Source organism: Sinocyclocheilus rhinocerous, unplaced genomic scaffold (assembly GCF_001515625.1).
Source record: "Sinocyclocheilus rhinocerous isolate Xijiao unplaced genomic scaffold, SAMN03320098_v1.1 scaffold1842, whole genome shotgun sequence".
Lineage (NCBI taxonomy): Eukaryota > Metazoa > Chordata > Actinopteri > Cypriniformes > Cyprinidae > Sinocyclocheilus > Sinocyclocheilus rhinocerous.
Window position 1 is genome coordinate 969,647 of NW_015667292.1, and position 12,373 is coordinate 982,019.

General features: G+C 37.3%; 1 protein-coding gene across 1 annotated transcript in view; it reads left to right on the forward strand.

Annotated features, from left to right (window-relative positions):
• Nucleotides 1-3,135, forward strand: part of gtf2e1 (general transcription factor IIE, polypeptide 1, alpha) — a 17,136-nt gene extending 14,001 nt beyond the window's left edge. The window contains exons 3-5 of the mRNA XM_016545384.1: nucleotides 1,133-1,334; nucleotides 1,528-1,766; nucleotides 2,535-3,135. Of these exons, the coding sequence (XP_016400870.1) occupies nucleotides 1,133-1,334; nucleotides 1,528-1,766; nucleotides 2,535-2,989 (896 nt within the window). The 3' untranslated portion in view covers nucleotides 2,990-3,135. The remainder of the gene's footprint in view (nucleotides 1-1,132; nucleotides 1,335-1,527; nucleotides 1,767-2,534) is intronic.
• The last annotated feature ends 9,238 nt before the right edge of the window (nucleotides 3,136-12,373 follow it).

The following is a 12,373-nucleotide window of genomic DNA, read 5'->3' on the forward strand; positions in this document are numbered from 1 at the left end:
AGGGATTGTAGGTGGGGGGAGTGAATGTACAGCGCTCTCTCCCACCTTCAATACGGTGAGGTGCCCTTGAGCAAGGCACCGAACCCCCAACTGCTCCCTGGGCGGCGCAGCAAAAAAAATGGCTGCCCACTGCTCCGGGTGTGTGTTCACGGATTGTGTGTTCACTGCTGTGTGTGTGCACTTTGGATGGGATAAATGCAGAGCACTAATTCTGAGTATGGGTCACCATACTTGGCCACATGTCACGTCACATTAAAAGTGACAGTAAAGACATTTATAATGTTACAAAAAAAAGTTTTGAACTTTGTTCATCAAAGAATACTGAAAAAAATATATCATGGTTTCCACAAAAATAATAAGCAGCACAACATATTTATTAAAATAAGAAATGTTTCTTTTGCACTGAACCAAAATATTAGGATCATTTCATATTAGAAAAATTCAGCTTTGCCATCACAGGAAATTACATGTTAAAAAAGTTATTTTAAATGGTAACATTTCACGAAATTTCAGTTTTTATCAAATAAATGTAGTGCATAGCATAAGAGTGTTCTCTCAAAAGCTTCCAAAAAATCTTACCAACCCCAAACTTTTGAACAGTGGTGTATTTATAAATTAATCAGTTTATTTTAGACTTATTGTGCAGCATTGGCCGATCCCAGAACACAGGTAGTCATTTATAATGAGCATGTCTTGTTTAGCCAGACTGATTTGTTGCTGGTTTGAAAACTTTGTATGGTGACAACATTTTCTCTCACCCGCTGGCTACTGATGTTAGTGGTTCCTGGTTCGAAACCAGCGGGTTTGTGAGTGAAGCCACATTTTCTGTCCCAAAACTGCCTGGTGGAAACGCCAAAGGATAGGTGGGCCAGATTGGGCATTTGCTCCAACTCCACAATTTGCACCATGTCTGTGGGAAAAGGGGACATGGAATCCCAGCCTCTGGCTAACAAGAAACCGGAGATATAAAGCCACTTAAAGTTTTTCTGGGCTCTAACTTCCAAAACGAATGACCTGGAGATGCCAAACATGATGGATGTGGTGTGGTGAAGTGGTTGAGAATGAGGGTTGATAAGCAGAATGCTACTGTTTCAACACTTGATATTTTTGTGTTTTTTTTTTTCAAACACAGGAACGTTCCGCTGTACCTTCTGTCAAACAGAAGTAGAGGAGGACGAATCAGCCGTGCCAAAGAAAGACGCCCGTACTTTGGTGGCGCGATTCAACGAGCAGATCGAGCCTATCTATGTATTGCTACGAGAGACGGAGGACATCAACTTGTCACACGATCTCCTGGAGCCCGAACCGTCAGAAATCCCAGCCCTAAAACAAAGGTCAGCACCTCCTGTTCAGTCAAAGTGGCCAGTTTTATGCACGAGACAGTGTTGTTTTCAACTAAAGCTATTAAATAAAAACAAAAAAAAATGACAAAAGCATACAACAAAATAAAAAAACCTAATAACTAAAATTAAAACTGAAAATATAAAAGTTAATTCAGATTATTAAATACTTTGCTATTTTCTACAGTCGGGAGCGGGCCGCCCAGATCGCAGGAGGAGCTGGTGCAGGGGCACCTGGTCGGGAAGTATGGAAAAACAAGGGCTCATCGTATGACCTCTACTCGCAGGATGTGGTCATCAGCATGGAAGACCAGGAGCCTCAGCCTGGCCAGACTACCGAGGGAAAAGCCCCCAAAGAGAGGCCCGTATGGCTGACGGAAAGCACAGTGCAGGGGGCGTACAGCGAGACAGATGCTCTGAAGCAACGTGAGTCAGATCGACTATTTTCAAAGTGGTTTTTGTGGTCATGGTTGCATATTAACACTGTTTCATGCATTTTTTGATTTGCCTCTTGTTTATACACCTCATGGGTCTGAATGCACAGTCTATCTATTTATAAGGGCAAGCGCACAAATTGGTTGAAAGGGATATTTTATTCTATTGCCATTCCAAACATTTTTTATGGAACACAAAAACAGATATTTAGTAGAATATGTAAGCGGCTACTGCTAGTCATGTTTTTTATTTATTTATTTTATTTTATTTTTACCTACAAAGCCAAAAGAGTACAATAAAAGTAGTCTGTTTGACTTATTCTTGTGCTATATGCCAGGTTTCAAGACTTTAAAAGCCATAAAATAGCTTTGCATGATAAATAGACATAAATTTAAAGCCATTATTCACTGAAAAACTTTGCTTTCACCTATTCAAATCGTGATTATATGAAAAAAAAACACTTATTTGCATATTCAACATCATTGAAGAAAGATGAGAAGAAACCAAATGTACAGTTAATTTATTGCATGTATCATACTTTATGGGTTTGAAAGTGTGGAAGTGTGGGTGAAATTTGAGTACTTGGAAGGCAAGATTGTCAATGAAAAACAACTTAAATGACACCCTGTTCCTATAAAGCTGTCTTATGGCTTCAGAAAGAAATTGAGTTTAGAAAGTATAGCACATTTATGGTGAAGAAAATATGCATCTAAATTCACCCTATTTTTTTCTTCTTTTCTTCCAATTTTTACACACCAGCTGGCGAGGACTCTATAGTAACCCAGGAGGGAATGTCTGGACGAGGAGCCACACAGGATGAGAACGAGGAGGTGATGCTGGCTCTCCTCATTCACGAGAAGAGGAGCGGAGTTGGTCCAGGAGGTGCTGTCGTGTCCAGACCGACCGTTCCAGCGGCTAACGCCAGCGACTCTGACAGCGATACCAGTGAATCGGACGAAGACTTGCCGCCTCAGGCTCCAGCCCACACTATGCACAACGCTACAGCCCTGCGGCCAAGAAAACAAGAGGATGAGGAGGACGAAGATGATGAGTTCGAGGAGGTCGGGGACGACCCTGTGGTTATGGTAGGGGGAAGACCTTTCTCTTACAGGGAAGTAAGCCAGAGACCTGAGCTGGTGGAACAGATGAGCGCTCAGGAGAAAGAGGCGTACATTGAGATGGGCCAGAACCTCTTCCAGGACATGTACTTCTGAGTTCATCATGTCTGTCTGCATCACATTCGTTCTCGCTTTTGTCCGTTTTTTTTTTAAAGAATAGTTTTGATCGCTCTCACAACAGTGTTGTGCGACGTGCCAGAGCTGAGAAATGTAGTGTTATATCGTTGACCGTTCTTCTTTTTTCTCATCCCTCTGCCATATTCGCATATGAAACTACTCTGGTGCCAATGATACCAAAGTATCACAGTTGTAAACAAGAGTATCGTACATTAGCAAACATGCCCACAGCGCTACCTTACCAGTTTGTTTGCGGTCTCGCCACATTCAGAGACATCCAAATGAATAACAGTGTTGCTGCAGTGACCTCTGGGTTCTGGGGCTTTTCTGACATTTCTGACTTTTGAATGACAGCAAGTGACAAATGTTGTTTTGCTCAAAGCTGCCGAGACATTTCTGCATCTTCTTGCTTTCATGTATTTTTCCATGGCTCTTTTTCTCAACAGTATTTAGCAGGACTTGCAGTTTGAAAGGAAAGACAAGTGATTTTGTTTTCCGCTGACTGCCTTGACGTGGTATTAAATGGAGTTTTGATGAGATATGTTTGTTTAGAGTATGATTGCTTTCCTTTCACAGCAGAAATGAGCACTTTCTTCTTTTGATCTCTGCCTCAGTGGACATTACTCACTTCTATTTGTTTATCCATAAGTGGAAAAAGAATGTGGTTTTTTTTCCAGCTTGTTAGACATTTTACAGTAATAAAAAACTTAGTGTGAAAACTTCAATCTGTGTATTCATGAATCGGTGTGTGCAGCAACCTCAATGAAAGATGAATATGAATTAATAGATGAGTTTCGTAAACAAGAATCCTGCTGTTATTTCACATAAATGTATTCACAGAATGGTCTTAGCAAATTGTGCCACTCAGTTTATTTTGCCTAGAAAGGAAAACAGGTTGGTTTTGCAGTGACTGTTGCCAAAAATTTTTGAATTGACCTCTTATGTGTGATCATGTAAATGAATTGGGAACAGAGTCTCCGGGGATGTGCTTTGGTGCAGCTGCGGTTGAGATGATGCGGGAGATCAAATCTGTGGTGCATTGATGCGCAGCCAGACAGAAAACCGGCAGTGCTGCTGTCACATCACATTACAGGTGCAGAACTGTGGAGTCAAGCATGGGTATCCGCGGCTCAGTGCAGGAGGTGTCTAAGTGTTATGTAGGGGTGTTTCTGAACTGGAAGTTAAGGGTTTTGTAATCTAATTTAATTCTTAAAATATGTTTTGCAATTTTAAAAAAGGAAAAAGAAAGTTAGGATAGAAAATGAAGGGCAAATGTTTGAGCTTTTGCCCTATTTCGAGGTAACTGGTCAAATGTAAGAAATTTGTGACATTTACCGGTTACCAAAAGGTCAGATGTTCTTGCTTCCATTGAAACACAAGGTGCTCTTTGGATCATTCTCAAATCCTGCTGGAGAACATGATCATCAGGTTTTACACAAACTTGAGTTCATGTCGTTCATGCTGTAAGCCATGTTAATTCAACTTTTCACCTAAATGGGACCCTGGAGCACAAAACCAGTCTTAAGTCGCTGAGGTATATTTGTAGTAATAGCCAACAATACACTGTGTGGGTCAAAATTATCAATATTTCTTTCATGCCAAAAATCTTTAGGATATTAAGTAAAGATCATGTTCCATGAAGATATTTTGTAAATTTCCTACCGTAAATATATCAAAACTTAATTTTGGATTAGTAATATACATTGCTAAGAACTTCAGTTGGACAACTTTAAAGGCGATTTTCTCAATATTTTGATTTTTTTGCACGCTCAGATTCCAGATTTTCAAATAATTGTATCTCAGCCAAATATTGTCCTATCCTGACAACCCATACATCAATGGAAATCTTATTCAGCTTTCAGATGATGTATAAATCTCGATTTCAAAAAAAGTGACTCTAATGACTGGATTGGTGGTCCAGGGTCACAAATTGTTATGCTAATAATTAACTAAATAAATGAGGGGAAAATGTCATAATAGTAAAGAAAATCTTTAATTCTTTTTTATTATTATTTATTTATCATTTAAGATCCATTATGTATTATTTATTTAATCTTATAAATATTCATATTTGTTTGCCCCTGTAGAAGAAACGGCATAGATGTACATAGATTATTATTATTTTTCATTTTTTGTCAAATGCAGTCCAATTTCTTCCCAAGTCCCCTTTTTCCAGTGGAGAAAAACATTAATTAGGAAATTATACTCTGCGCCTTGGTGCATGTAAAAAAATTAAAGAGCAGAAGTTTGTAGTTTGTATGCTAAATTTTTACATGAAAATGTTTCTGTTATCATGCCTAAACCTCTGTTTAACATATAAATGAATCTCAAATGAAAAGGCTTTTATTGTATTTTACATATTTATGAATCTCATATAATGTTCGCTGACCTTGTTGTTGTAAATGACTTTTTCTTCATACTATTTCTGTGCTCAGCCAGACTGGGTTGATTTGGCACATCCCGTCCCCATCCATTTATTAGCCACATTCAGCACTCATACCTATATTACTCACTTTTTATAACCTCAGCTGTAAATGAAAACCATTTCTCAGCTGGAAAATTCAGACAACTCTCAATTATTTTGCTGTTTGTGAGGTCAAGGTGTTCTGCATTTCACGTTTGTTAATGTGTTTATGTCTTCCTAACACAGCTATTGCATTTCATCTTGTACACTTCTTCTAGATCCTCTACTGCTGTTCTTGTTAGGAAAGTACTAAGGAGGCACTCAGTATTTTTTTTTCTACTGTAAAAAGTTTTATGCAAAAATGATTAATAGATTAAATGTTCAACAACTTTCTTCTGCAGAACACAAAAGAAGATATTAATAATATAATAATAATAATAATAATGGATCTTAAATTATAAATAAATAATGAAAAGACCTTAATTAAAGATAATGAAATTTAGTTTGGAGCCCGTTCATCAGACTAAATAAAGTTATGCAGGTTTGAAAAAACATGAAGGTGAATAAATGGTCACAGAATTTTAATTTTTGCAACTAAAAGTAGTGAGATTGCTCATTGAAGCCTTGAATGTGTTCAGTCAGAACTGGCATATGGGAAGTGAAAGTGTACATTTATATTACTTAACAGCAAGTGAAGAGAAAAATTTACCCACCATTCATGGCATACTATATTTTTGGTGGAGACTCATATAGGGGGAACACAGATCTAATAACCAATATTTCAATGGTCATTATTTATTTTTGGTTGCTTCACAAATTAATCCCATTCTTCTCACTCCTTTGTCCTTTACATCTTTTTAATGAAGAACACACTAAGGAGTGATAAATTCATGGAGTTTATTTTTGGATCCGATGGCCTTCTCTATTCAATTAGGAAAGCGCACACACTGTCATCCGTCAGTCATTTAAAAGCCATTAGCTGTCTCCTGTGGCTGCTTCTGCTGTGTCCAATCTGAACATGTTGCTCTTTAACTCACGGCCGCTCCGTTATTAGTTACGGTGTATTGTTTACCTCTCTCTCTGTTTACTTCCAAACACACTAATTAATGTCTCTTACATGGAAAGCTGTGGGTGAGCTGGAAAAGGGGGTGTTAAGGCCTGTAACGAGATAATTATATACCCACAAGCATGTTTCAAATATTTATGTCCACCTTATTTAAGTACAATACAAACAAGGGCATAATTGTACAAATACATACAGTATATATATATATATATACATACATATACAGTGTATATATATATATATACACACATATATACAGTATACTACCTTTCAAAAGTTTGAGGACAAGATTTTTGAAAGAAATCTAATTTCATGCAGGCTGCATTTATTTGATTCAAAATGCAGCAAATCAGTAATATTGTGAAATAGTATTTCACTTTAAAATAACTACTTTAAAACATAATTTATTCCTGTGATGGCAAAGCTGAATTTTCAGCATCATTACTCCAGTCTTCAGTGTCACGTGATCCTTTAGAAATCATTCTAATATGCTGATTTGCTGCTCAAGAAACATTTCTTATAAATGTTAAAATGTGACCCTGGACCACAAAACCAGTCTTAAAGGGATAGTTCACCCAAAAATGAAAATTTAGGTGACTTTGTTTCTTCAGTAGAACACAAACGAAGATTTTTAACACAAACCGTTGCAGTCTGTCAGCATTATAATGGAGGTGAATGGGAATCACGGCTTTGAGAGTAAAAAAAAAATATACACAAACAAAACCAAATTAAACCCTGCGGCTTGTGACGATACATTGATGTGTAAAGACAAAACGATCGGTCTGTGCAAGAAACTGAACAGTATTTATATTGTTTTTTTACCTCTGATTCACGCAATGTTCGAACTGTCCTGAGCGGCCGCGCATCCTCCTGAGCGTTTTCTCAACAGCAGGCTCGTGAGGCGTCTTCTTCTTTTTCTTGCTTTACGGCGGATCGCAGACTCTCAGGACAGTTCAAACAGTTCGGACATTGCGGTGAATCGGAGGTAAAAAATTATATAAATACTGTTCAGTTTCTTGCACAGACCGATCGTTTTGTGTCTTTACACATCAATGTATAGTCACGAGCTGCAGGGTTTAATTTGGTTTTGTTTGTGTATGTTTTTTTTTATCTCAAAGCCGTGATCAAAATTATCGATTTTTCTTTAATGCCAAAAATCATTAGGATATTAATTAAAGATCATGTTCCATGAAGATATTTTGTAAATTTCTTACCATAAATATATCAAAACTTAATTTTTGATTAATAATATGCATTGCTAAGAACTTCATTTGGTCAACTTTAGGGTCACAAATAGTTGTGCTGCTGCGTAATAGTTTTGTGGAAACCATACGTTTTTTCTTTGATTAAAAAAATAAATAAAAAAGAACAGCATTTATTTGAAATAGATTTTTTAAAACATCATAAATGTAAAAAAAAAAAAAAATGGTAGTTTATGTTAAAGAGAACAATATTTGCATACTAAATTGCATTTGGTCTTCTTTCTGACTTTCTGATTTTTTATTTTATTATTTGTTACTTTTCTTACATATCTTAAATATTACAATCCATTTCTCATTTTGTCAGTAGCGTGTTTAGGCACCACGCAACCCACGCAATTGCGTGGGGCCCCGCGGAACGCGATTTCTTCCGATGGGAGTCGAGAACTGGCATTTTTTTGGACCGGTGCGTATAATTGGGTTAATACCGGACTACCGATAAGCTTCAGGACAAACAATACTGTTATCGATACGTGTGTTGTTTTATCTCCGTACTTCTAGAAGCTGTTATCATAAACCGATCTCAAGCTGATGACGCGCCTGCCGTGAGAGGTTTGGAACGACATGCAGCGGCAGCGGCAGCGTCTCAATCTCCGTCCGCCGCGGGTAAAATAATTATAATGCTGAAGGTGAGGTACAATTCACATTTCTTCATTAAATAACTTACAAAATAATTTGAAAACTTTCTGTGAGGCGTAAATTTACAAACAGCACGAATTCTCCGCGAGCTCTCCGTCTTCCCCTTTCAAAATGCGCAAATGGCTTCATATCACCACGTCGCGTCTGCACTATGAGCGAGCTGCACACTGCACGGTTAACACAGGAATTGTCACAGTTTACATGCATCGTCACTAAAGTTTATAATTTGCATTTCTTTTTTTAAAGTCTGGCAAGTATTTAAACCATTCAGCACTCGTGCGCTCTCCAGAGACAATGTGCTCATGCACACTCAACAATTGCCCCATTGTACAAACAAAAATACACAGCATGATCAAACATTTTTTTGAAAACAAAAAAACAAAAAGTCTAAAAATTCCCCCCTCCACCACTCAAATTAAAAATGAACAAAACTCCCACAAGAGTCACCTAAGAGGGGAATTCACCCCATTTTCAAAATGAATGTCTGTAAAAATCCTGATTGGAGTATCACTATAAATAATTCTACATGTTAAAAAGAGGCATTTTTTATCATGTAGATAAAAACAGAGATAAAAAAAAGTCCCTCTAAAACAGAGGGACACTCTCTGTTAGGAGAAATCACTCCCGCTCCCTGAGAAAGTCAATATTTTAATTTTTTAAATAAAAATAGCTAGATACGCCAGAATTCTCTATTACATTCTGTTGTGCTCCTATGCATATAATGTTCAAATATGTTGTGCTATGATATGCTGAGGAAATCTCTCTCTCTCTCTTTGAAGGGCCTTTTTATTTAAAAAAAAGTGCTTTATGTGCCTTTTTCTGTTTGCTTGGAAGCATTTGTAAACTGCAGTAATTAAATAACTTGAAATTTTCATAATCTTTTTACATAATTTATTTTTGCACCAAATTATAGAGAGTAGTATGGATAACTATCGATAAGCAGTATAAAATGTAAACGATACCCATCCTTACCCCGGAACTGATCGCAAAATCCATCCCTCCGGGACCACTTGCTGAGGGCCCCCCAAAACACTAAACATGCCCCTGCATTTTGTCTCTCTTAATAGGTTAATTTAGTTAAATCTAGTTTTACATATGCAATCGACAATATTAAGTATTCAAAAATTGCCTCCAGACACTGCCAATAATTCCATTAAACACATTCACACTGTATGCACATACTTGAATTTATCGTTTACACTCTCTCTATTTTTATAAAATATTCAATACAGTGTGTTTAGAATTAAAGGCTCTGTCACCATTAACAGGACATTTATTCACAATCATTTGAACTGTGTTTGAGGCTGTGTGTGTGTGTTACTGCTTTCTCCCAGGAGTCTGTGTGCTTTTTAGAGTGTCTGTCCCATGTGACATACCTGCCGGCCAACAGCAGCTGCAGCAGTGTGTGTGTGTAGTGTATGATTTTCACAGCCTGAGGGAAGAAGTTTCTGCAATATCATCCCTTGTTTCATGCACACAAACACACTCAGGATCTCTCCTCTTTGAATTGAACTCCCTCTCAAATGGATCAGGTCTGGTTTTGAGGTGTGCAGTGGCCCCCAAAAGCCACACATAAAAATATCTGAATGTCACTGGATTAGATAACAAAATATCAAAGCAAGTGGCATTTATTTTAAAGAAAGAAGCACAAATACACTTTTTTGCTAAATATGACCTTGGACCACAAAACCAGTCTTAAGTCGCTGGGGTATATTTGTAGCAATAGCCAAAAATATATAGTATGGGTCAAAATTATTGATTTTTCTTTTATGCCAAAAATCATTAGGATATTAAGTAAAGATCATGTTCCATGAATATATTTTGTAAGTTTCCTACTGTAAATATATTAAAACTTAAAACTATATTTTATTAAAATATCCAAAAATCACTAGAACAGTGTTATATATTTTGCTGACTTGTGTACTTAAATTATCCCAAATGTTTCAAAGAATGTTTAAATCCAGAGAAATAAGCAATTTTAACTAGTGACACGGACCGCACTAGCTGCTAAGGTTTTAAATAATAAAGAATTTGACTTCAAAAGTTATATGTTATGGTTGTGAAAGTTAACGAATGCATTTTCATAGTTAATGTGATGAACTACATCTGTGTGTGCTTGAAGAGATTGGATTTACGTCCACTAAAAGTCACCTTAGGTAGCTAAAAAGTAATTTCAAAATTGCCTAATTTAAATATTTATGAAAATTTAATGTTATAGGTTATTTTAGGACAGACTAAATTGCATGTGTATATTTTGGAATTTGGCATCAACATCTAAAGCAACTTGCAGCACATTTTTTATTAAAGGGACAGCCTTCCTGGAGGTTACAGGCAAGATTTGTAAATACTTGCATGCGAAAAATGCTTCCTTCTTATCTCAGTTTAATGTTCAGATGCTAAAAAAAAGCCGTGTTGACTTCAGTAAAGCAAGTAAATTGGAACAAACTGTAAACCTACATTTGTGTGAGCGTTTTGAAAGGTGAATGCTAGAAACATGGTGGCAACATGAACATAACCTGCTACAGGGCAGGTTTTACTTCAGGTTTCTGTGTTCACTGTGGGGACAAATAAACTACACATCTAGGGCTGACTGAACTAATTCCAAACTGGTTTTCTGGAACAATAACTCTGAGCAGTGATGTCATTGTGGTGGCCTCCTGGGAGCTGTATTCTGCTCTGGGGGAAGTGTTTTTCTATCATAAACGTGCAGTTCCTGCTATTCGATCCTGATGAGGGAACAAAACACCCTCTGAACAGGAAACTGTCTATCTATTAGGCTGGTTACCCGTTCCCTCCATACCAAACACAAAAACACTGTTTGATCAATGCAAACTGTGTTCAGAATGGAATACTAGCATACTGCGCAGTATACACTGCATATCTTACTTCCTGGTAGTTTATATTACAGTAGAATGTACTAATGTATGGCGTATCCAAAGATAAACATTTCAAAACATTTCAAATAGCAGTGTTAGCTACGTTGTTGTTAAATGTCTCTATTACATTACATGCTAATTCTTATTTTGCATTTCTAGTTTTTCTAATTAAAACCCCTGGCATTCTAACCAAATAATCAAGAAAGAGTCAAGAAAAAGATATTATGGTATGAAAATTGTAATTGATATTCTATCTAGTTAATAACACTGGAATATGGAAGGCCATATTGAGCAGAATGCATTGTAACAAGTATACACTGTTGTTTTCATTTTCAGTGCATTCAGTTCCTGTTTTGTCTGCCTTAGAGGCGTCATGCCCATTCAAAGTGAGGGGGCACGTGCCCCCTCAGATTTCTAAGCCATGTGGATTTTGAATGTAGCTTCCAAAGGACAAAAAATAGTCAAATAATATTTTATTTTTATATTTGATACAATCACACCAGTGTGATTAGATCATTCAGTGCGGCACAGCATCAGCTGCTAAATTCAAATCTGTGTTCACTGGCTGGCGCTGAGCTAGAGACAGATGCGTTTGTACAGCGCTGCATTATAACCAGTCCCACACGATGCTGTTGAGCTTATGAACGCAATGGCCAATCAGAGACGTTCAGATGAGTCATCGCTGAAACGCGGTGTTTTGTTCACTAGCTTGCTGACTGAATTCTCCTGCGAATTCTCTCATCAGAAACAACAAAGTGCAGATGTGCATACGAATGTAAGTTAAGATATTCATTTCACAGTGTAAACAGCTTCAGTGATTTTAATTGGAGTTTTTGAACGCACCTTCCCGGAGGGGGCGTAATGTCAGGATAATGGACTGTCTGTGTCATGTTTTGCCACTGTTTCTGTTCCCTTATTTGGTCATGTTCCTGTCCTCGTTTTGTTAATTAGTTTGATTAGTCATCCCATACATCTGTGTTTCCCCAATCGTCCCCTGTATTTAAGGCCTAGTCTGTGCAGTCTGTCTCGGTCGGTTCTACTTGTTATGTTCATGTGTTTTCTGCCGTTCCCAGTGTTGGATGTACCCTGTGTTTCTTGGATTAAAGACTGTTTTGTTTA